The 23023-nt window shown below is 45.5% G+C and overlaps 3 protein-coding genes across 3 annotated transcripts in view; 2 read left to right on the top strand and 1 right to left on the bottom strand.

Annotated features, from left to right (window-relative positions):
- Window positions 1-23023, bottom strand: part of snx7 (sorting nexin 7) — a 76939-nt gene that overhangs the window by 8986 nt on the left and 44930 nt on the right. The gene's annotated exons all lie outside the window — the stretch shown is intronic.
- Window positions 2732-3862, top strand: LOC310868251 (actin, cytoplasmic 1-like; the record flags this gene model as incomplete). Its single annotated transcript, XM_083778596.1, has 1 exon — window positions 2732-3862. One exon carries the CDS (start codon window positions 2732-2734, stop codon window positions 3860-3862), a length of 1131 nt encoding a protein of 376 aa, XP_083634722.1.
- On the top strand, window positions 10862-12520 carry LOC310868120 (general transcription factor IIH subunit 1-like; the record flags this gene model as incomplete). Its single annotated transcript, XM_083778382.1, has 1 exon — window positions 10862-12520. The coding sequence occupies one exon, from the start codon at window positions 10862-10864 to the stop codon at window positions 12518-12520; it is 1659 nt and encodes a 552-aa protein (XP_083634508.1).

Below are 23023 nucleotides of genomic sequence, written 5' to 3'. Positions count from 1 at the left end.
ACATACATGTATACATGGGAGCATTACCTTTAATCCTCCCAACACTAAAACATATCGTCATTATGTCACCATCGAAAACCAATTACACTCTGGCATTGGGTCCTTTAATCCACATCTTTATTACGTAATCATTGAGAGCTACTTATACGTGTACTATGTATATGTATATGTATAAAACCAATGGTTTCCGATGGTGTTGACGTAATGACGATATGTTTTAGTGTCGGGAGGATTAAAGGTAATGATCCTATGTATACATGTATGTATCTGGCACCACTGTCGTATCAGGCACAATTCGTCATTACGTCATTTGCTGGGACAGTGCATACTTATCAAAATTGGCGGGACGGCTGGGACGGTGCATACGGCGCAAAGTAAACACAGTATACCGCTAATCAACTTACAAATTACATATACATAGTATATGTATAACTAGCTCTCAATGATGACGTAATAAAGATGTGGATTAAAGGACCCAATGCCAGAGTGTAATTGGTTTTCGATGGTGACGTAATGACGATAATTATGTTTTAGTGTTGTGAGGATTAAAGGTAATGCTCCTGTGTATACATGTATGTAGTCTGGCACCACTGCCGTATCAGGCACAAATAGTCATTACTGAGATTTGACAGTTTGTAGAGGTCGAAAGTACTTGCGTGCTCTGCTTGCGCACTAGTAGGCCATTTATGGCCTACTAGTGCACTAGTGTGCAAGTAGCAAGTATGCAACTAGTGTGCAACAAGCAAGTATGCACTCGACGGAGTGCAGTTCTAGTTTTGTATCGTTCTCGTATGCGTGCCGACTGCCTTGCTCTAAGCTAAATGCTAATGAAGCTTACCCCAAGCTGCCCCGACCCACAGGTCAACTCTCATGTCATTAATGCTGTAGTTTGTCTAGTGAGTGATACAACTCTGTCTCAAGGTTCCAAAACTTAACATTTTGAGATTTAGTTTTGGCTCACCAACACATTGAAAGAAAGGACACCTTGTGATAAAGCTTTGTCACAGTATCTTCTTGCTCCGTTTTTTTCTTTGTTCTTTATTATACATTCTGAATTAGGGTTGTCACAATTGTTTCATCATTGTCTAATCGCAATTATTTTAGTTAATCACAATTATTTTGTCATAATCGTGTTCATGTTGAAAGATGCATTAAAAGAAAATCTGAAATCACATATCTACAAGGTTGTAGATTAGCTATTTCCCCTCCCCTGAAACAAACAGGAGGGGAGGGGAGGGGAGGAGGGAGAAACAGGAGGAGAGGTGGAGACAAGCCGTTCGAATGTTATGCGTGATTTTGTTGACTGGAGTTGTATGTACGCTTGCATGAGCGCCGCCATGAGAGGATCATTTTTTTTTATCAAGCGACTGGAGTGTTGTGGGCTGAATCGGGGCTGCTTGATCTATGGCCCGGGTGTGTAGAAAGGGGATTGAAAGTAATCAATAAAAAAGTGCTCGAAACATATAGATACATGTCTCGCAATTGGACACATGGCTAATTAAGGATGTATTCATACGCTTATCGCGGTCGGCGTGCTAAATGTGCAACCGTTATTTTTATTCTGATTAGCATTTGAATATGGAGCCATCCCTTTGACAGGCCCCAGGTGTGTGTGTGTGGCTCTCAGTGTCACTGCATTAGGTCACGCATACCGCCCCGTTGCATGGTGTCTGATATGGTGCCAGCTGTGGTTTGTGTGACAGCCCGGTGTCACAGAGCTGTGCGTGGCCCCATGTGACGGAGGTGTGAAGGTGTGTCATCCTGGAGCCTGGTGCTATACACACCTCGTCAAGCCCCACACAGAGGAGCTACTGTGCAGCGTTCGCCCCATAGGCCCAAAACATCCTGGCAAACACCTCCGTTACAATACGGCCTGACTGGCTGGCTGGCCTTGTGTGTCAATGTCCACTAACTCAATGGCACAGTAGGGATGGACAATTAGTCAAGAGAGTCACACTCGTGTGAAGTGAGGGGTGCCTGGGTAATGTTTGTTTAAAGTGCTCTCAACATTAAAAGTCCATAGACTTGCAGCTGCCATATGACGTGATTTCAAAAGCCAGACGGCTTGACCTATACATGACCTACTGCAATTCCCACAAGGCAGAGGCTGCGATTAACTGCATAGTAGAGAAAAGGTTCCAAAACTGACTTCTTAGAACACTTAGACTGCCGCCGTGTGGCCATTGGTGGCAGTTGGCTTGCGCCGGGCCGGATATGGGAACGTTACTACTCAAGCACTTTTTTTCCCGTCTCTGCAAATGAGAGGAGAAGAAAAGGCCCGATGTTAGCATTAGCACACGATGTCTTATCATTCTCCCGAAATGTTAATATTTTAATCGCAATCCCCGTGAAAAATCTGAAATCTGATCCAAACCTCTGCTGTCTGTTCAACACCACGGACAGTGCCGTAGTTTCAGAGAAAACGGCGAGAGCAGATTGAAATTTGAACGGGACTCTTAATGGATGTGCGTTGCCTAGCAACCGTATCAGGGCTAAAAGTAGATTTTCATATCCATATAAAGCGATATAAAACGTATATATACGTCAGTAGCAGACAATAGATGGATATTAAAAAACATTATGCAGACCATGTGTTAAACAAGGTATTCTAGTGTTTTAGGTCATATTTGGTCATTTCCACACCACGGCGACATCACGGCAACGATCGCATAAAAGGAACAGGGAAACGCCCCCCTATCATTATAACCCAACGTGCAACAAGAGTGCAGTCATGGAAGATGACATTCTCGCTATAGTTATTGACAACGGATCCGGCACGGTCCAGGCCGGGTTCGTCGGAGACGACACCCCCCGCTCGGTCTTCCCCTCCATCATCGGCCGCCCGCGGCACCAGGAGGTGATGGTGGGCATGATGCGCCAGCAGAGCAACTACATCGGCGACGAGGCCCAGGGCAAGCGGGGCATCCTGACGCTCAAGTACCCGATAGAGCACGGCATCGTCACCAACTGGGACGACATGGAGAAGGTCTGGCACCACACCTTCTACAACGAGCTCCGGATCACGCCCGACGACTACTGCATTATGCTCACGGAGCCCCCGCTGAACCCCAAGGCCAACCGCGAGAAGATGGCCCAGATCATGTTCGAGTCCTTCAACGCCCTCGGCATGCACGTGGCCAACCCCGGCGTGCTGTCGCTGTACGCGTCGGGCCGCACCACCGGCATCGTGCTGAGCTCCGGCGACGGCGTGACCCAGACTGTGCCCATCTACGACGGCTACGCCCTGCCGCACGCCATCCAGCGGCTGGACCTGGCCGGCTGCGACCTCACCGACTACCTCATCCGCTGCCTGACGGAGCGCGGCATGGTCTACAACACCTCGGCCGAGCGGGAGATCGTGCGCGACATCAAGGAGAAGCTGACCTACGTCGCGCTGGACTACGACCTGGAGATGGACACGTCCAGGTACTCCTCTGCGCTGGACAAGCGCTACGAGATGCCCGACGGGCAGGTGGTCACCGTCGGCCACGAGCGGTTCCGCTGCCCGGAGCCCCTCTTCAACCCGCAGATGCTCGGCATGGAGTGCTGCGGCGTCCACGAGCTCACCTTCAACAGCATCATGAAGTGCGACGTGGACATCCGCAAGGACCTGTACGCCAACACGGTGCTCTCCGGAGGCTCCACGATGTTCCCGGGCATCGTCGACCGGATGCAGAAGGAGATCACGGCACTGGCGCCGCCCTCCATGAAGATCAAGGTCATCGCCCCGCAGGAGCGGACCTACTCGGTGTGGATCGGAGGGTCCATCATGGGCTCCCTGTCGGGCTTCCAGTGGATGTGGATCAGCAAGGAGGAGTACGACGAGTCGGGCCCCAACATCGTCCACCACAAGTGCTTCTAAAAAAGCTTGATGTTCCAGCCTTGATCAGAACGCCGTTATAAAATGAAGGTTAAATATCGTGAAACGAGACCCGCCTTCCTTTTTGTTGCTTTCTTTGAATTTCCCACGAGAAGACTACGACCGTTGCCTGTGGAGACGGGCAAACGGTTTAGTTTTATCTTGCATTTTTTAAATATAGACCATTAGTACAGTTCCAATATGTTGTTAAATTCCTCTCGGATGTAACAATATAGACTTGAAAGAGAAATCCATAAGGAAAATCCCCCTGAATAAATGATGTCTCTTATTTGTATTACACGAGAAACATACCATGTTGCACTGTCTCCAGATTTCCACAATGATACAGTTCACCTAGATGCTTGCCTATGACATTCAAACAAAACTGATTAGACCACTGGTTCTCAACGTGCGGTCCATGGGCGGGTCCCCCGTTTAAATGATTGATTGTCAGGAACCAAATAGACTCTTGCAAAAGTCTGTAACCAAGAGAGTGCACACATGGAACCAGATGGAATCGTATTCGTCCATTCGGTTCCATTTGTGCACACACTCTCTCTGACTCGGGGGGTCTTAACCCATTTTGGGTGGGAACCCCTTTTGGTGTTAGCATTATGTTATGCCTTAGCTATTGAAAAATAGCAGATCTACAAGCTCATAGTGCGCCACGAGCTTGTAGGTCTGCTATTTTTTTTAAATTGAAGAACCACTGACATAGAAACATAGCTTTTTCAGAAAACTGTCAGGATGTAGAAGACATTTTTAGAATCTGATCTCAGGTCAAAAGGGGTTAATGCACACCAATCTGGGGTGTCCTTGAAAGTAAAATGTTTGAAAACCACCGAGTTAGAACATAATGCCCCCAGTCTCGTCCTGGTTAGAACAATACCGTCCATTCTCCTAGAGTTTGTCGTCCGTTTTCGACGGACGACCGCGCCTTGAATCTCCAAGCTTAGACGACTGCACAGCGCTATAATGCTGTGTGCGCTCCTGTCCACTCTTTTTGCCATCGGAGCTCTAGTTCTTTCTTTGCAAAACGCTAAAACATTCACATTTTCCCAGCCGAATAGGTTTCTTTCATCAGAGATGCCTTGACCTAATTTGTTAGATGTGACCCCCGCCCCAAGTGACGTTAAATAACCCACATGACAAGCCCATGTTCAGAATGGGCAGAATTCAAACGGATGATCTTTTCCATTGGTTTGTCTGACCATCTCCATCTACCCCTAGGACTCATAGAATCAGCAGAGAAACAGACATACAGAATGTGCCGCTGCACAGCTGAATCCAAACATTATCCACCCCGAACCCAGTGTCCCCCCCAATCCCGACAGGCAAAGATCAACCTCGGGGGCCCTTAGATGAAAGACTTCTGCAGATCTGCAAGAGTTTTGTTTACAGGATATGGTTATTTTTGCTAGATCGATGCAAATCCTCACGTTTTTTTGTTGGTTTGCGATGCTGAGGCAAGCCTCGGCGAATTAAGGCAGCCAGCACGACCAGAAAAGTGGATAAGGCTAAGCCGGATAAAAGTGTGACGTGTTCATTTTGTTCAGACCTCGTTCATTATAATGTGGAACATGAAGATATGAAGCCCTTGAGGATCATGATTAATCCAGAGAGTGCATGGAAGTAAAGTAAAACATTGCTGTCCACAGCTTTTTTTTGGAGGTCAGGTTTCACATCGTCCACCCCTGCTAACAAGTGTAAATGTATCACCTACTAGATGGGCTATAGTGTGTGTGTGTGTGTGTGTACACACACGTTAGTCAAGTAAGTATATAGTATGTAGAATGTGAGATATTGTCAATTTGAGGACCATTTTCTGGTGCTCCGTCACAACTAGGTTGTTTTATGTTTTAACATTGATTCAGGTTAGAATTGAGGTATTTGGCTTAGAGGTTAGTTGGGTGCAGAGACACGGTTCATGTACTCGCGCGAGCCCATAGACTCCAATGCATTCTGTAAACTTCCGGTTGTCCCCATTCAATAGAAGTCTATGTAGAAGACACTGGCCCCATGAAGTGAACGGAGTTGTGGTAACTCTGACTCTATCGCTCTGTTTGGTTGTAATGATTGATTTGCATTTGAATACTTTGCTTAAAACATACTTTCCCTTGCGAAATGATGGGTTGATATAGGCTGTGCTAGTTGTGCTGTACATGTCGACGTTGCATGCCAGTATCGCCAGCATTTTTTCATAATATATCTTATAATGTGGCAATTTCCGGCGCAAATGAATTGCATCCACTGTGCTGCCTCAGCTTTCTGTCAATAAGTGTCCCGCGCCCAGACTGCCGATATCTTTGGCCTCCAGACAACAGGGGTGGACAGCTTATCCACAAATCGAGACTTGGCTCTGCTGCATTAACCCATTTTAGACGGGAACCCCTTTTAGTGTTTATAGCATTTAGCTGTTGGAAAATAGCAGATAGCAGAAAATAGCAGATCTACAAGCTCATAGCGAGGCACTCGGTCTGCTATTTTAGAAATAATGGTGGCACAAATCTTTGAATATATTCTTTCTGAGCGAACATTTTTAACTCAAATCCTTTCTTCTGGAGGGTCCCTGGAACAACATATGGTCGGTGGCCTATTAGATATAATTTTTGGGGTCCTTGACATGAAATATTGAGCACCACTGATATAGAAACATAGGTATTCCAGAACACTGTCATGACATTTTTTTAATTTTGACGTCGGGCCTAAATCAGTGGCGTTTCCAGGGACTACATTTTGGGCTGGCAAGATGTGTAAATTGTCGTACCCCTGCGCACAGTCAGGAGCACTAAAGGTTTTCAAATATATATACCTGTCAGGTATATAGGCTGAAAGGATACAAAGGCTGAAAGGCATGCATTTACATTCAAATGGATGATTGAGGGTCACGCTTTATACGCGCAACGGCCAATCCGCTGTCCACTAATAGTTCTCAGGTCTTGTTTTTGTCCTCAGTGTATGGATTTTGGCCAGGCGTACCTACCTTATTGTAGATACGCCTCTGGCCTAAATGGGTTAATCAATTCATGTCAGTGCTGCGAGTTTGTGTTCGCTTTATTATGAAACAATGGCTACTATATATTGGGTGTTCAATTTGTAGTGGGAGATTCATGGCTATGCTTTTGAACCCCCCCCTACTCTATTCTGGTATGTGATAACAATGCTCCTGGTCAGACTGAATATTATTCAAGCATGTCCTTCATTTTGCGATGTGTAGACCAGTGGCTCCCAAAGTGGGGTCCGGAGACCCCCAGGGGTCCTTGATGGAGTTCCAGGGGGTCCCCAGCTAAATGATAGTTTGGAACCAAATGGACCCTTATTGTTCTGTAAGTGTACACTCATAGTTAACACCCCAATCGCCCAGGACGAAGTTCACCGTGCTTTCTATTAGTAACACCCAGCGCCCAGGACAGTTTTATCCAAAAGACCAAGTGTATTGATGTGAAAACCGATCGCATCGCTCCACGGCCTGGGAGCGCCTGTTGCGCAACAGTGGGACGTCATCGAAAAAGTGTAGCCGAAAATCTTAAACCGTTAATAACTCACAATCTAATTCATCCCGTCCAATTCTAAGAACAGATCCTGTGTTAGACGGCCCTCCGCTGTCCAGTCGCTAGTCGCGTTAGATTTAATCATGCCTCCCGTTGTTGTCGATCGCCTTTAGAGTGTTTTGGCTAAATTTAGCTGCTCCAGCCACATCCGGTATAACTTCCGGTCCGTCTGTAAAAGTTATCCGTTGCTATAAATCGATTGGGCGCTATGATTTAATGAATTAAATAATCCATCGTCAGTTAATAGTCAGGGGATATTAATACAATCTGGGAATACATTTCTTACCAAGAATTTTGTGTGTTTGTAAGGGTGTCTACTAACATAATTATCCCACATTGGTTCCTATTCAGGGGATTTTTTGACAGCTGCTGAAAGTTGGGGTACCATACAACCATTAAAAGGGAAAATGTTCTAAATTTCATTATGCTTTAAGTAGCATGTGACGTGTCAAACTATGGTGTTTTCTGAATCCATTCCAAGCATTCGTTTTGCACAAAAAACACTCATTGGGCTTAAAAAGGCCGTTTTTAGTGTTTTGCAAAACTATTGCTTGGAATGGATTCAGAATGATGAACCCCCTAGTTTGACACGTCACATGCTACTTAACCCATTCTGACCTGAGATCAGATTAAAAAAATGTCTGTTTGAAAATGACAGTTTTCTGAAAAAGCTATGTTTCTATGTCAGTCGTTCGATTTTTCAAAAATAGCAGACCTACAAGCTCGTAGCGCTAGGTATTGCAAAGGTGTAGGCAATTGTATATACTTTTGTCTTTTTGATGTTTAGAGTTTAAAGAGCAATGTGTATTTTGTGAAACTTTCAAAGTGTTTGCTTTCGGACGGACGGGCGCTGCTCCACGCATGAACAGTCAAGACACTTCACTCGGGGTAATTAAGGACTCATTACCTACACATGCTTATAAAACCAATACGGGCAGACACAGACACAGACACAGACACACACACACACACACCCCCACCCCCACCCCCACCCCCCTGGGCTGAAGGACTCATTACAAGCTTCATTAGGAAAGCTGTGGACAGCCTAGCTGTCCTTTGGGCTCTCATGGCCTAGCTGGTGAACAGGTAAACATAATCAGAAGAACATACACAGATGGCCGAGCACATATTGTAGCACAGTGGTTCCCAAAGTGGGGTCCGGGGACCCCCAAGGGTCCTTGAGGGAGTTCCAGGGGGTCCCCAGCTAAATGATAGTTTAGAACAAAATGGACCCTTATGGGTCTGTAACTCTGAGAGTGTACAAATGGAACATAATGGACCCTAACGGGTCAATTTGGTTCCATTTGTACACTCTCAGAGTTAAATTAACATTGATTTTTCAATATAAATTGGGGGATATAAATGCCATTAAATGGGGGTCAGTAGACTAATGCATGTCAAACTGGGGGGGGGGGGGGGGGGGGTCCTTGAAATTAAACTGGTTGAGAATCTCTGCTAGAGCCGTACAAATCTTCTCTCATGGGGGTCCCTGGCATATCTTTTCAAATGGGGGTCCGCGGGCCAATAAATGTCTATTTGGGGGACATGAAAAAGTTTGGGGAACCACTGCTGTAGCAGAACCTCTCACTCACTAATGTTTTTTTTTTAGCAGTGATGGAAAAAGTACTAGGCTAATTTTTTTACTCATTAAAAGTACCAATACTGCAATATAGAAACACTCAAAAAAATTGTTTTCACATTCCGAGTTAGATTTAGTTTTTCTGCCTCAGCCAAATTAAGCGTAGTATACGGTACCTATGAGATGTGAGTGGGATGTGAGTGGGATTGACATTCTTAACTAGTTCGGAAAGCAGCACATATTGACCGTAAGAACCACCACCCTCAGGGACCGTTTGAAATGGACGGGGTCAACTGCTTAGCCCAGAGGCAGTAACTAGTTGTTTTCTTGCTTGGTGTGAACACAACGTGCTAATCATATTATACCGCCGGTGAGAGACTGACGTTAGTTTGCAACAGACATCCCAGTGCCCTGTGCATAAAATGTAATGCAATGTGATGCCTCTTGGAACTGTGGTCTGGTGTAGCCTTTTGTTTCTTTTATCCCCTCTCCGCAAGAGAGGAGCTGTGAAGTATATTGTCAATGTATTGTGTGATCTTGTTTCGCATTGAATACAGCATATGTGCTGTTGTTTTGTATCCTGGGGACTGGTGAGCACAACACTAATTTCCGCAAGGTATCTATATTGTGTCTGCAGCATGGAGAGAGCGAGAGACGGTGACATGGAATAACAACGCAGACTCCTTCCGACGAGACGAGAGCGATAAATCACTTATGGCAGCATCAGCTCAGTGGACTTGGTATTAGTGTCCGCCCCTGACATTGGGAGGGTACACCAAAGGGTCATACCAGTGCCGACACTTAGCTTGGGGTTAGCTTGGGAGTGACACATTAGCATCGTGTCCAGGGGTTGCACTCGTGCATTAAACCGTGTCACGCAACTGACCTATGTGGGCCACGTGACCCGGGGAACTGCTGGTTCATCCCAAGGTGAGAGTGCCGGAGGAGAATTGCTCAAGTTAACCCATTTTGTACTGACGTCGATAAAAAAAAGGCTTCTAAATCCTAACATTGTTCTCAAAAACCTATGTTTCTATGTCAGTGGTCCTCAACCTTTTTCATGTCAAGGACCCCCAGAATGATCTGTATTGGGCCACGGACCCCCATCTCAAAATATGTAGTTCCAGAGTGGTGCAACCACTCAAAAAAGGAACAGAGAGAGAGAGAGAGAGGAGGGGGGGAGGGGAGTTGCACCACTCTGTTCACACAGGTGTGATTTGTACTCACTAGAGCGGTGCCCGTGTTGTGATGTCAGAACAGGCCATATTCATATATGCAGATATAGGGGTGATCAGGTATACAGAGCCCGGCTGGTTCATACACAGAGTTGGCGGTGCCCACAATGGAACCCGTTGCCTGCTGGTCGAATGGCTAGAGCTATACCGTCTGAGCTACCCAGAGACAAACACACTGTCCAAGGAGAAGCAGCCATGAAGATAAACAGCTTTCTCATCTTTGAGTCTTGTCTGTCCGTCTCCGTTTCTCCATCTGGACTCCCGTTGCTATGCGGTAACCAGGATAAACGTGTGCATTTGGTGCCTTTAGTTAAGGCTTTGTTCAACAACGGAGTGATGTCATCAATATGTTGACCTGCCAAATATGGAGTTCCACACAGCTCCAAATTTGGAAAAAAAGACCGATTTGTGGATCTGCAGGATGGTGGACGTGAGATTATAAATGAAAAGCCTCTTCGGAGATTTGCTTACATGGCATTTGGTGCTGAGCAGTGTAGTGGTTTGCACGAGTAGCCTGCAGACACACACGCACAACAGCTGAGGTGTACATGACAATGAGGCCCATGAAATCTGTGTTTCATGTTATCATGGTTTTGTTGTAAACAAGAGGATCATCAACTGAATCTGATGTGAAGTCATGGCGTCTCTGTCAGGCGGAGAACACTTGGTGGTGAAAAAGGTTTGCCACAGAAAACAGGACGGAACACTTTACCTGATGGCTGAAAGCATCGCCTGGGGCCCGGAGGGCAAAGGCGGCCACCAGACACTCAGCCACTCGTATGCGGATATCTATTGTCAGAAAATCAGCCCGGACGGCAAAGCCAGGGTTCAGCTGCAACTGGTCCTCCACACCGGCGAGAACACCACGTTCCACTTCTCCAGCGAGAGCAGTGCCCTGAGAGACCGCGACGCCACCAAAGAACTCCTGCAGCAACTCCTGCCCAAGTTCAAGAAGACGGCCAACAAGGAACTAGAGGAGAAGAACAGAATGTTGAAGGAGGACCCGGCGCTTTTCCAACTGTACAAAGACCTGGTGGTGAGCCAAGTGATCGGCGCGGAGGATTTCTGGGCCAATCGGCTGAGCAAGAACAACGCCGCGGAGCGCTCGCCGTCCGACGACAAGCAGGAGATCGGTTTATCCGGAGCGTTTCTGGCAGACATCCGGCCTCAGGCCGACGGATGCAACGGATTGAGGTACAACCTCACGGCGGACATCATCGAGTCCGTCTTCAGGACGTACCCCGCGGTGAGAGAGAAGTACGGCGAAAACGTGCCCCACAACATGACCGAGAAGGTCTTCTGGACGAGCTTCTTCCAGTCTCAGTATTTTCACAGAGATCGCACCAACGCCGGGACATCGCAGGACATCTTCTCGGAGTGTGTCAAGCAGGACGAGAAAGGTCTGACGTCGATGGCGCTTCGAAGGGTCAGGAATCCCCTGGTTGACCTCCTTTCGTTGGAGGACAAGACGTGGGACGAGGGCTACGGGACCGCCGCTCCGCGCTCCGTCAAGACGGCGAAAGCGAGCGGCAGCTCTGCCATCGTGAAGCGCTTCAACCATCTCAGTGCCATGGTGATGGCCGCGGGCTCGCAGGAACGGGACGGTCCGAGCCACCAGTCGAGCGGCGCGAGCTGCCGCACGGACGGGCACTCGGGGGAATCGGACTTTGCCCAGTCTTCCGTCAAGAAGGCGAGATTACAAGAAGCCATAGCGTACGAGGACCAGCGGAAGGAGAGCCAGACGAAAACGGTCGCGTTAAACCTCAAGAAATCTGACGGGTACTCGTACGGCCCCGTGCCTCTCCCGTCGCAACGGTGCGCTAGTAGTAGCGGTCAGGACGTCAAAAGCTCCCTCCGCCGTGTCCAGCGCGAGATGAGCCGCTACAAGCCCGACCTCACGCGGGCCTTGTCCAGCAGTGCGGCCGCGTCCGCCGTCGTGGCTCTGTCTCTGGGGGGCGTCCTGGCGCCGGCGGGGGCGTGGCAAGCCGCCACCACCACCGACCAGAAGGTGACGGGCGAGCTGCGGGAGGAGCTGAGGCATCTGTACGCGGCCGCCGCGGAGCTGCTGAGACACTTCTGGTCGTGCTTCCCCGTCAACACGCCCTTCCTGGAGCAGAAGGTGGTGAAGATGAGGTCCAACCTGGAAAGGTTCCGGGACACCAAGCTGTGTCCGTTCCAGGCCAAGGTCCAGCGGCAGCGCGTGGGTGTTGACCTCACGGGACATCTGGAGGAGATGATGCAGGCCGCGTACAACAAGTTCCAGAACTGGCAGAGCCATCGCATGTCAACCAATTAAACACTATATATAAGTAACTCCCCAACCTGAATTTATATTGGCCACATGATGTCTCACATTGTCATTTAATGCCCTAAACAAACATTAAAAGTCCATAGACTTGGCTGTCATATGCCATAATCAAAAGCCACGCATTGGGAGGGGCTAGCGCCCCTCAAAAAAAATACAAATCCTTTAATAAGAGCAGTGGTTTCCAAATGCCCAGGGCACCCCTCCGTGCATTTGTCTATAGGCCACGGAAATTAGTTTCACAATGTGACGCACAGCAGCACACTGCAGTCTTTCCATTTATCCAGGTCCTTCCTTTCAAATGCAACGGGGCTCATAAGCTACAGGCTTCCACTGAAAGCAATAGAAGCCTGTAGCTGAAGCACATACAAAGCTACAGGCTACCATTCATTAATTGTTCTTCTTTTGAAAATGAATGGCGACATGAAGATACAAGGCCACTGTACGGACTACCATTACATTTCAATGGAAGTCAACGACATACTGTACTGTATTTGTTTTAGACGGGACATTGCATATTAATGGACATTAATTATATGTATACCGTAATGTACATGCACCGGATTTAGCAAAGAGTCCCCACGGAAAATCAAACGGTCAGACGGTGGACTACATTACATCAGGAAACAAAGCCTAAATTCATACAAGAAAAAAAGTGCCCTTCTGGGCACAGGTCTCCACCAGGTTATCCACAGATCCGTGCAGTTAGAGGTAAAAACACTTTTGGGCCAGTTATAGCGCCACCTTGAGGCTTAGTTGAAATTGTTCATGTGGCATTTCGTCCTCGGCCTAGTGGGAATGTGCGTGCACAATTTCACGGAAATCACGCGATGTGTTCATGATTTGCAGCATTTTGTTTGAAACTGAGCACTCCTGTGAACTTTGGAAGCCAATCTTAACCAATCAGGATGGAGTCTGAGAAATCTGAAAGACCCGTTTCGTTGAATGGCTCTAGAGAGACTGTGTACTAATTTGCGTGATGTTTGGACAAAATCTGTAGGTGTACTGTGAAAAAACTTGTTTTGCACAAAGCGGCCTCCTGGTGGCGCTATAACAGGCCGTTCTGGAAAGTTTGGGGCAGAGGTTCATCGTTGGCATCCAGGGAGTGTGTGTGCAAAATTTGGCATCGACCGGGTTAACGGTGGCCGAGATTAGCTGTTCACGGACACACGGACGGACACACACACGGACGGACGGACACACACACGGACAGACGGACACACGGACGGACGAAGTGCAAAACATACTCTCCCCACATGCCTTCGGCCTGGTGGAGACAACAATGACCAAAAGGTGCATCTATGAAGGTCTACAAAGCGACGCGTTTGTAGCTGCTACAAAGTTACAATCAATGTTGAGCTGGCTTCGACTGAAACTATAAAACGATGTATGTAGCAAGCGTCTCTTCTCCCTTCACACGATTCTTGCTAGCAATGTGGGGGAATTAATTATTCCTGTCAGCCAGTTTCATGTTACGTTTAAACCCCAGGCTCTCCATTTATGTTTCTCTTGCTCATAAAACGCATGCTTGACATCAAAGAGCGTGTTGATCGACACTTCAACAGCCACTCTTGTGTCAGATATGCTTTGTTGCCGTGTAGCTTTGCATCTGTTGTATCTTTTGTATAGCTGCCAGTATGAACGCAGCATCATACTTCTATGATGAATAGTTCAGAAGTTACTACTTTACAGTGTGTTAATAACTGGCCTATACTGTATGGCATCTCCACATTTACTTGCGCAAGCAGAGCGAGCAAAAGTACTGCAATCGGCTGGGTATGTATGTATGCATGCATGCATGTATGTATGTTCGTGTAAGAACAGTGGTCCCCGATTGGCCGAGGGACAACACCGACATACGTGGCCGATTGAGATATGACAGTACGTTGACAGGAGTCAGCAATAGGTTACTCGCTCTGCTCGTGCACAAGTAGGCCATTCATGGCCAACTTGTGTGCAAAGCGCAAGTTGGCAGATCGACAGAGTGCATTTCTAGTTTTATATTTCTGTACACTTTTTGAAAAATGTGTAATCATAGTACCCGATGATCATATTTTAGGAGGGAAAGAAAATCACGGCACTCTATCTTTAAACAAACCTCCCTCACTTCATACTTTTTATGTTTGTTTGAGGGGCACTAGGCCCCTCCTATGCCCAGCGTTGTGCGTTTGCGTGCCCCACATCTGTGATGATTTGATTGGCTCATTTGTGTTTGCGTGTACCACACGACGATGATTTGATTGGCTGAACGGAATCTGTATGATCACAAGAGCACCCCTCACTTCAACACAAGTGTGTTTTTGTCAGGTGAAACCACCTGACTATAATAATGAAAGCGCATGAAAACTATAGACGACCTGTTCTAGCCCCTAGTCATACTGACGGCCTAGCCTGATTGGCTGCCATGTTGAACTAGGAGCCACACTAATTTAATGCTGGAAGTATAGACGGATCCACGGAGCCTTGCCCTGTAGGCCAGGTGTAGGCACTCAATGTGCTTAATGCGACACCTCAGCTATGGCTGCGCCCAGGGCACCCCTCCGTGCATTTGTCTATAGGCCACGAAAACTAGTTTCACAATGTGACGCACAGCAGCACACTGCAGTATTTCCATTTATCCAGGTCCTTCCTTTCAAATGCAACGGGGCTCATAAGCTACAGGCTTCCACTGGAAGCAATAGAAGCCTGTAGCTGAAGCACATACAAAGCTACAGGCCACTATTCATTCATTGTTCTTCTTTTGAAAATGAATGTCGACATGAAGATACAAGGCCACTGTACGGACTACCATTACATTTCAATGGAAGTCAGCGACATACTGTGCTTTATTTGTTTTAGACGGGACATTGGCATATTAATGGACATTAATTATATGTATAATGTACATGCACCGGATTTAGCAATGATGCAAATTGTGCAAGTCCCCACGCAAAACCAAACGGGCAAGACGGTGGACTACATTACATCAGGAAACAAAGCCTAAATTCATACAAGAACAATGACCAAAAGGTGCATCTATGAAGGTCTACAAAGCGACGCCCCGGCGTTTGTAGCTGCTACAAAGTTCGATGTTGAGCTGGCTTCAACTGAAACTATAAAACGACGTATGTAGCAAGCGTCTCTTCTCCCTTCACACGATTCTTGCTAGCAATGTGGGGGAATTAATTATTCCCGTCAGCCAGTTTCATGTTACGTTTAAACCCCAGGCTCTCCATTTATGTTTCTCTTGCTCATCAAACGCATGCTTGAGATCAAAGAGCGTGTTGATCGACACTTCAACAGCCACTCGGTGTCAGATATGCTTTGTTGCCGTGTAGCTTTGCATCTGTTGTATCTTTTGTATAGCTGCCAGTATGAACGCAGCATCATACTTCTATGATGAATAGTTCAGAAGTTACTACTTTACAGTATGTTAATAACTGGCCTATACTGTATGGCATCTCCACATTTACTTGCGCAAGCAGAGCGAGCAAAAGTACTGCGATCGGCTGGGTATCTATGTATGTATGTACATGTATGTATGTATGTAAGGCACATTTCTAGTTCAACTTGTGTCGCATGGCTTTTGAAAATGACGTCATATGGCAGCCAAATCTATGGGCTTATAAATGTGTGTTTAGAGCACCTAACGAAAATTTAAGGGCGGCCAAGTCTGTGGACCTTTAACTCCATCTCTACCGATAGCTGTTAGCATAAACCCCAGTTCCCAGTGCCAGCATACGCGTTCAGTAAAAAGTTAAAAAGTCGGAGTTTGCCCGCCCCCCCCCAACAAACTCTCGCTACACACACTCTATATAGTATCATTAGAACACGCACACACTCTTTACCTTTGGTCAGAAGCTTTTACATGGCGGCAGCGTCACGGTACAAAGGGCACAAATTAAATCAGAAATGTGGATGGCAGAAAATCCACGAGGACAGAGATCCAAGAATCCGATTTATGGATGGATCCTTTCAACTGCTTTGCACTGTGAATATATTCTCAATCCCATAGTTGTAACGGTGGGGCGTTGCTATAGGAACCGGACCAACGTTAAAAGCTTCCGTAGGACTAAACCGTTATATAGACGGAGTATACGTTGGGGTACGTATACGGACTTGGGGAAAAAAAGAGTTAAGGTGGTTGCACACTGGACGCGTTTTCCGGAAAACCGATGGAGAAACGCAGCTACAAATCCGAAAAATGCACCCTGTGTGCAGGGACTTTTAATTTGTGTTTAGGTCAGCAGTTAAAGATGTCATGAATTTTTTTACCTAACATTACGCTAGTCTAATAGACCCCCCAGGTGTGGTTCTAACATTCAATTAGTATAATAGACCCCCAGGTGTGGTTCTAACATTCAATTAGTCTAATAGAGCCCCAGGTGTGGTTCTAACATTCAATGAGTCTAATAGACCCCCAGGTGTGGCGCTAACATTCAATTAGTCTAATAGTCTCCCAGGTGTGGTTCTAACATTCAATTATGTCTTCCCTATGTATTTTCGGTTTCTTCCTGAAAGCTGAAAGCCATTGAGTCAAAAGGCCCAATCAAAATACACCACTTTAGTGACATCATAAAATCCTCGCTGTTGGTGAGGCTCGAGTTCAGGTTGGTGGCGCTAAGGGGAAAACCAGGTATACTTAATGAACTGGTGGGTGTGGCCAAAGTACTGTAATCGGCTGCGTATGTCGGTGGCGTCGCTCGACCAATCAGGGATCGGCTGATGACGTAACTAAGGTACGTCTGGTCATTGAGTGGGTGATCGGCTGGATATGTACAGTGTGTGTGTGTGTGTGTGTGTGTGTGTGTGTGTGTGTATGTATGTATGTTTGTATGTATGTTCGTGTAAGAACGGTGGTCCTCGATTGGCCGAGGGACAACACAGACATACGTGGCCGATTGAGATATGACAGTAGGTTGACAGGAGTCAGAAGTAGGTTACGCGCTCTGCTCGTGCACAAGTAGGCCATTCATGGCCAACTTGTGTGCAAAGCGCAAGTTGGCAGCTCGACAGAGTACAATTCTAGTTTTATATTTCTGTACACTTTTTTTGAAAAATGTGTAATCATCTTTAATTAAACAAACATTCACGACGTGAGACTCACGTGGCCGACAAAAATACAGTGGGAGTCCCTCACTTCATACTTTTTATGTTTTTTTGAGGGGCCCCTCCTATGCCCAGCGTTGTGCGTTTGCGTGCCCCACATCTGTGACGATTTGATTGGCTCATTTGTGTTTGCGTGTACCACACGACGATGGCTGAACGGAATCTGTATGATCACAAGAGCGCCCCTCACTTCAACACAAGTGTGTTTTTGTCACCTGACTATAATAATGAAAGCACATGAAAACTATAGACGACCTGTTCTAGCCCCTAGTTATACCGACGGCCTAGCCTGATTGGCTGCCTCGTCTGACTTTGCATCCATGCGCACTGCACGCACCTCTGGGCAATGGGATGGGACAGCAAGCACTCCTCCTGCTACAGGCGGAGACAATGCTTCCTACTGCAGCTATCCGGTCAGTCAGACGCAGCGCGCTGCAAGAATCACTCACAACATATTTTATACAGTCGGGTCCGTCGCCACGAGTGGACAGTTTGAAAATGCGGGCCCGACGTGCATTAAGCCATTCTGACCTGAGATCAGATTCTAAAAATGTCTTCTACATCCTGACAAGCTTTCTGAAAAAGCTATGTTTCTATGTCAGTGGTTCTTCGATTTTCCAAAAGTAGCAGACCTACAAGCTCGAAGCGCGCCACTCGGTGGTGCGCTATGAGCTTGTAGATCTGCTATTTTTCAATAGCTAAAGCATAGCATAATGCTAACCCCAAAAGGGGTTAAGCCATTAACGCGAGGCTGTGACACACAAACATAAGTTACTAAAATAATAAATCTGACTAATATGCGGGGGGGGGGGGGGGGGGGGGGGGACAGCGCAAAGAACTGCCGCGAGGCGCGAGGTTGTGCCGCACAAACATACACGTTGCTAAAATATTAATAATTATACTAATACGGAGGCAGCGCTTCTTTCACCTGACAAATATCACTATGTGATCATTTCTTGTTTTATTTCAAGCAATTCCCTTCTTCGTCATACTATAGTGTCACACAAAAGTAGCAATAAATAAGCTGATCTACAAGCTCACAGCGCTTTGCATTGTGCTGTTGTGAGCTTGTAGATCTGTTATTGTTTGCTATTTTAGAATTTTCTTACAGTGAAAGTGGCTAAGTGTGTATATCGAATCAATGAAAAGTATTAACAAGAGACTACATAATAACTACATTTGTTATAGAGGGGATGCGCGTGACATCATCGTATCTGGAAGTTATGCGGGAACGCCCACTGAGTGGCAAAAAACGACTTTCTGGCCTTGACAGCCCATTCATCCAAACTAGGGCTGGGCGATATGACAAAATCTCATATCACGATATATAATTTATTTTATCACGATAACGATATACTCACGATATAGCATATTTTTTACGATACCTATTTCTTTATCTAAAAAAATTGTTTTTTGTTCAGGTCGAGTACTTTACTGTACTTGGCCTCCCTGGCCTCTGTCTGTGTTAGGCTGCAAAACAGTGACACTTGGTGGTGACAATAATTATGCTATTTCCGTGCTCGGATACAGGGACATGGACACACACATAGCTGTCTATAGACCGATTCCGTACCGGTTTCATGGTCGCAGCCTACGTATTTCCTGTAGGCGGACTCGACATAGCTGCGGGAGTAAAACCCTCACCAGACGCACCTCTTCCACTACAGTGAACGGCAGAGTGACTGATGTTAGTTTGCCTCAAACTTTACTCCTTTACCTGCTTTTTTACTAACACTAACATTACAAAGATGCCCAGAACATCGAGATGAACCTGTGTAGTTTATGGCTGCTCCAACAGTAGTGGCAACATAACAAATAAATAAAACGGAATGTCTAATATCCACCGCGATGGCTGAGACCAGAGCCATTGAGTAATGGTTGAGACAAAGCAGTGAAGAATCCTGCAAGATACATAATTTCAGTCTTACCCAATACCCAATCTTTCTGTTTTATGAACACAAGGCTGCTGTATTTTATACCTCATACTAAGCATTTAAAGTATGAGGTATAAAGTACAGCAGCCTTGTGTTAATAAAACAGAAATATTTGGTATTGGGTAAGACTGGCGTTATGTATCTTTCACTGCTTTGTCTCAACCATTGCTCAATGGCTCTGGTCCCCGCCAACGCGGTGGATATTAGACATTCCGTTTTTATTTTATTTGTTATGTTGCCACTACTGTTGGAGCAGCCATAAACTACACAGGTTCATCTCGATGTTCTGTGCATCTTTGTAATGTTAGTGTTAGTAAAAAAGCAGGTAAAGGAGTAAAGTTTGAGGCAAACTAACATCAGTCACTCTGCCGTTCACTGTAGTGGAAGAGGTGCGCCTGGTGAGGGTTTTACCCCCGCAGCTACGTCGAGTCCGCCTACAGGAAATACGTAGGCTGCGACCATGAAACCGGTACGGAATCGGTCTATAGTGGTTGCACCACTCAAAAAACAATTAAATTCACATTATCCAGTCTATGAATATAATACTGATGCCCTGCCCATGCACAGACAGGCCCAAAGCAAGTACAAAACTATTACAAAATAAAATATATAATAATTAGAGGCTGAACTCAATTGTTCAGCCTCTGTAGACATTTTTAAAGCACAGCTCAAGACCCACTTCTACAACTTTGCTTTTAATTGATCTTTTATTTTTTGTTATTCATGTCCTCACTGTATTGCATTACTGCTTGTTTTTCAATGTCGTTGCCTTGCTTTTCTTTTTTTCTCCATTGCTCTGTAAAGCACTTTGAGAGCTGCATTTCATGTCATGAAAGGTGCTATACAAATAAAGTTTTATTATTATTATTATGAATAATAATAATTATTATTATGACAATTAAAAAGAAAAAAATAAGACGTTGCCATTCAGACACAGAAGTACAGGCCTGTGTCTGCATTAAATTGGCTTAAGGAAAAAATAAATACCTCATGTCACAGTTTGTCACTAAAGTTGTTTCAGTTCATGTTAAGCTCTGTATAGGGAATCAAAATGTTCTGTTGTAGTTATAGTTTAGTTACTCTAAGGGCGCGTTCGGAAATAGCGCACTGTGCAATGCAAACTGATAGATGAGTGCACTCCGGTGTGGTATTTCCGAACGTGCCCCTTACACCGCTCTGAATCTCGTCAGCCATCACATCTCCCTTCATGTAATCCAAACCACTTCCATATCCATACAATGAAGACGTTGCCCCTCTTTTAGGTGCAAGCACCCTTGTGTTGTGGTCGTGTTGGCCTTAGAGTATATAATAGAGAAGACATCCGAAAGGTGTTGGCTGAGCTCACTGTTTTCAGTGCGGTGGGCTGCTGGGCATGCCGTATATAAGCGCTGTGACGTAAAATACTGCCGTAAACACTGCCGTAAAACGAAACGGCGATATAAGCGATATAGCTTATTTTTCGTGATAGACATTTTCTATCGAAAATACGATATATATCGTCATATCGCCCAGCCCTAATCCAAACAGAAAAGTCCTGTCTGATTGCATTAAACAATGTTAAACTCAACAACATTGCAGCTGTACGAAAGGCTTGAATTATCCTCTTTCTATCTGCAAAGTTTTTGTTTCATAAAAATCCACCATATAAACGTTATGAGCTACTTTCTGTCAAGAAATGCCCTGCATTTGATTATTTTTGTGTGTCAAGAAGTGCTTGTTTTCAATAACACAACATTTTGCTGCCTCCTGCATTATGTGACATTTAGAAACAGGTGTTACGCAGGACGGTTGAGTGGTTTCCAACGAGCGCTTCCAAACTCCAACACTCCATGCTGCTCAATGTTTTGCCACTCAGTCTAGATGAGGGGGGCGTGTCCTGATGGGAAAATCATGCATGTGCATACTCTCTATTATTACTACTACATTAGCGTCCTGACGTCACTCGCTCATCCCCTGGTTCCAAGGGGTTTGCATAAGTTTGTCTCTTTATGGAGAATAACATGGGGTCATCTTAACATCGTCTCAGTACACAAACCCGTGGACTTAGCGCCCTCTAACGATATTGGCGTCAGACTTCGGTACTCTCTCTATAGAGCGTCACAGTCCCGCCTGCTCGAGAGACCCGGAAAATAATTCCCCGTTCATTTTCATTATAGACTTTTCAAAAAGTATTTATTTAAAACTCACTCCACGCCACATGACGCCTATCCCGTATAGACGTTTACGCTACAGACAATGCCGACTCGACAATAAACACAACGTTTTGGGCCGAACAAATAATTAGAAAGAAGAAAGAAAACGTTGTTTTTCTTCTTCTTCGTAATTATTAGTTTGGTCCAAAATATTGTGTGTGTTGTCATGATTTGTCATAACTCGAGTTGGCTTTGTACGACACTTAAAAGGTCTTTAAATAAATACTTTTTGACATTTCTGTGGGAAAAGTTAAAGGTGGCGGGACTGTGACGCTCTATTGCACAATATATAGTTAATTTCTCTCTGAAAAGTCATACAAATTTTCACAGATAGTGGCAATGTTCACCCCAGCTGTAATCAGCTGTTAGTCTGCTGATTGCGTATACGTGTTTCCAATCAGTGTTGATTTCCTACAGTGCCCTCCAATCACCGTTCATTCAGGCTCACAATCAGAATAATAAGCATTTGCATATTTTTTATGCAATACTTGCAAAATCACACCCCGTCAGGGTTTTTATTCTCCTGAATAGATGGCTTGGTTGAATGCTTGATTCTGATTGGTCAATGTGTGTTATGAATAATGACCGATCAGCTCGATAACAGACCGCTGTCTAATCAAAGACTGCTTGGATTTTAATTTCTCTCGAGAATGTTTTTGAAAACATTTCAAGCGAGAAATAGACACAAAAGTATAGGCATTAAAATGTACTTAAAGTACCAAAAGTACTCATTAGGCAGAATGTCCCATTTCACGTTTTCGAATCAAGTGCATGCGTCACACCGTGACGCATTGTGAGCTTGTCGATCAGCTACTTCGAATGGCCGAAATGTACGGTAATGTAATGTATGGTAATGCAACGTGTTTTGTAATAATAATACGTCTAATAATAAATAACAATAAGTCCACAAGGTAAAAGTAACTAAAGTTTTCAAATAATTGTAGTGGAGCAAAAGTACAATATTTGTCTCTGAGATGTAGTGGAGTAGTCAAAGTCAAAGTATTGGAATTGGAATTACTCAAGTAAAGTAGAAATACCTCAAAATTGTACTCGAGTACAATGGTACAATGGTCCTTTCCACCAGTGGGTAAGCACATGCATGAAGTGAGTGGCGTTATGACGTTGTTTAACCCATTTTGGGCGGGAACCCCTTTTGGTGTTTTAAATATGTTATAATTTAGCTATTGAAAAATAGCAGATCTACAAGATCATAGCGCGCCACCGAGTGGCGCGCTACGAGCTTGTAGGTCTGCTATTTATTTTTAAATCGTTAAAATGTG

Source organism: Protomyctophum parallelum, assembly GCF_964188405.1.
Source record: "Protomyctophum parallelum genome assembly, chromosome: 12".
NCBI classification, from domain to species: domain Eukaryota; kingdom Metazoa; phylum Chordata; class Actinopteri; order Myctophiformes; family Myctophidae; genus Protomyctophum; species Protomyctophum parallelum.
This window is presented reverse-complemented; position numbering and strand designations above follow the sequence as displayed.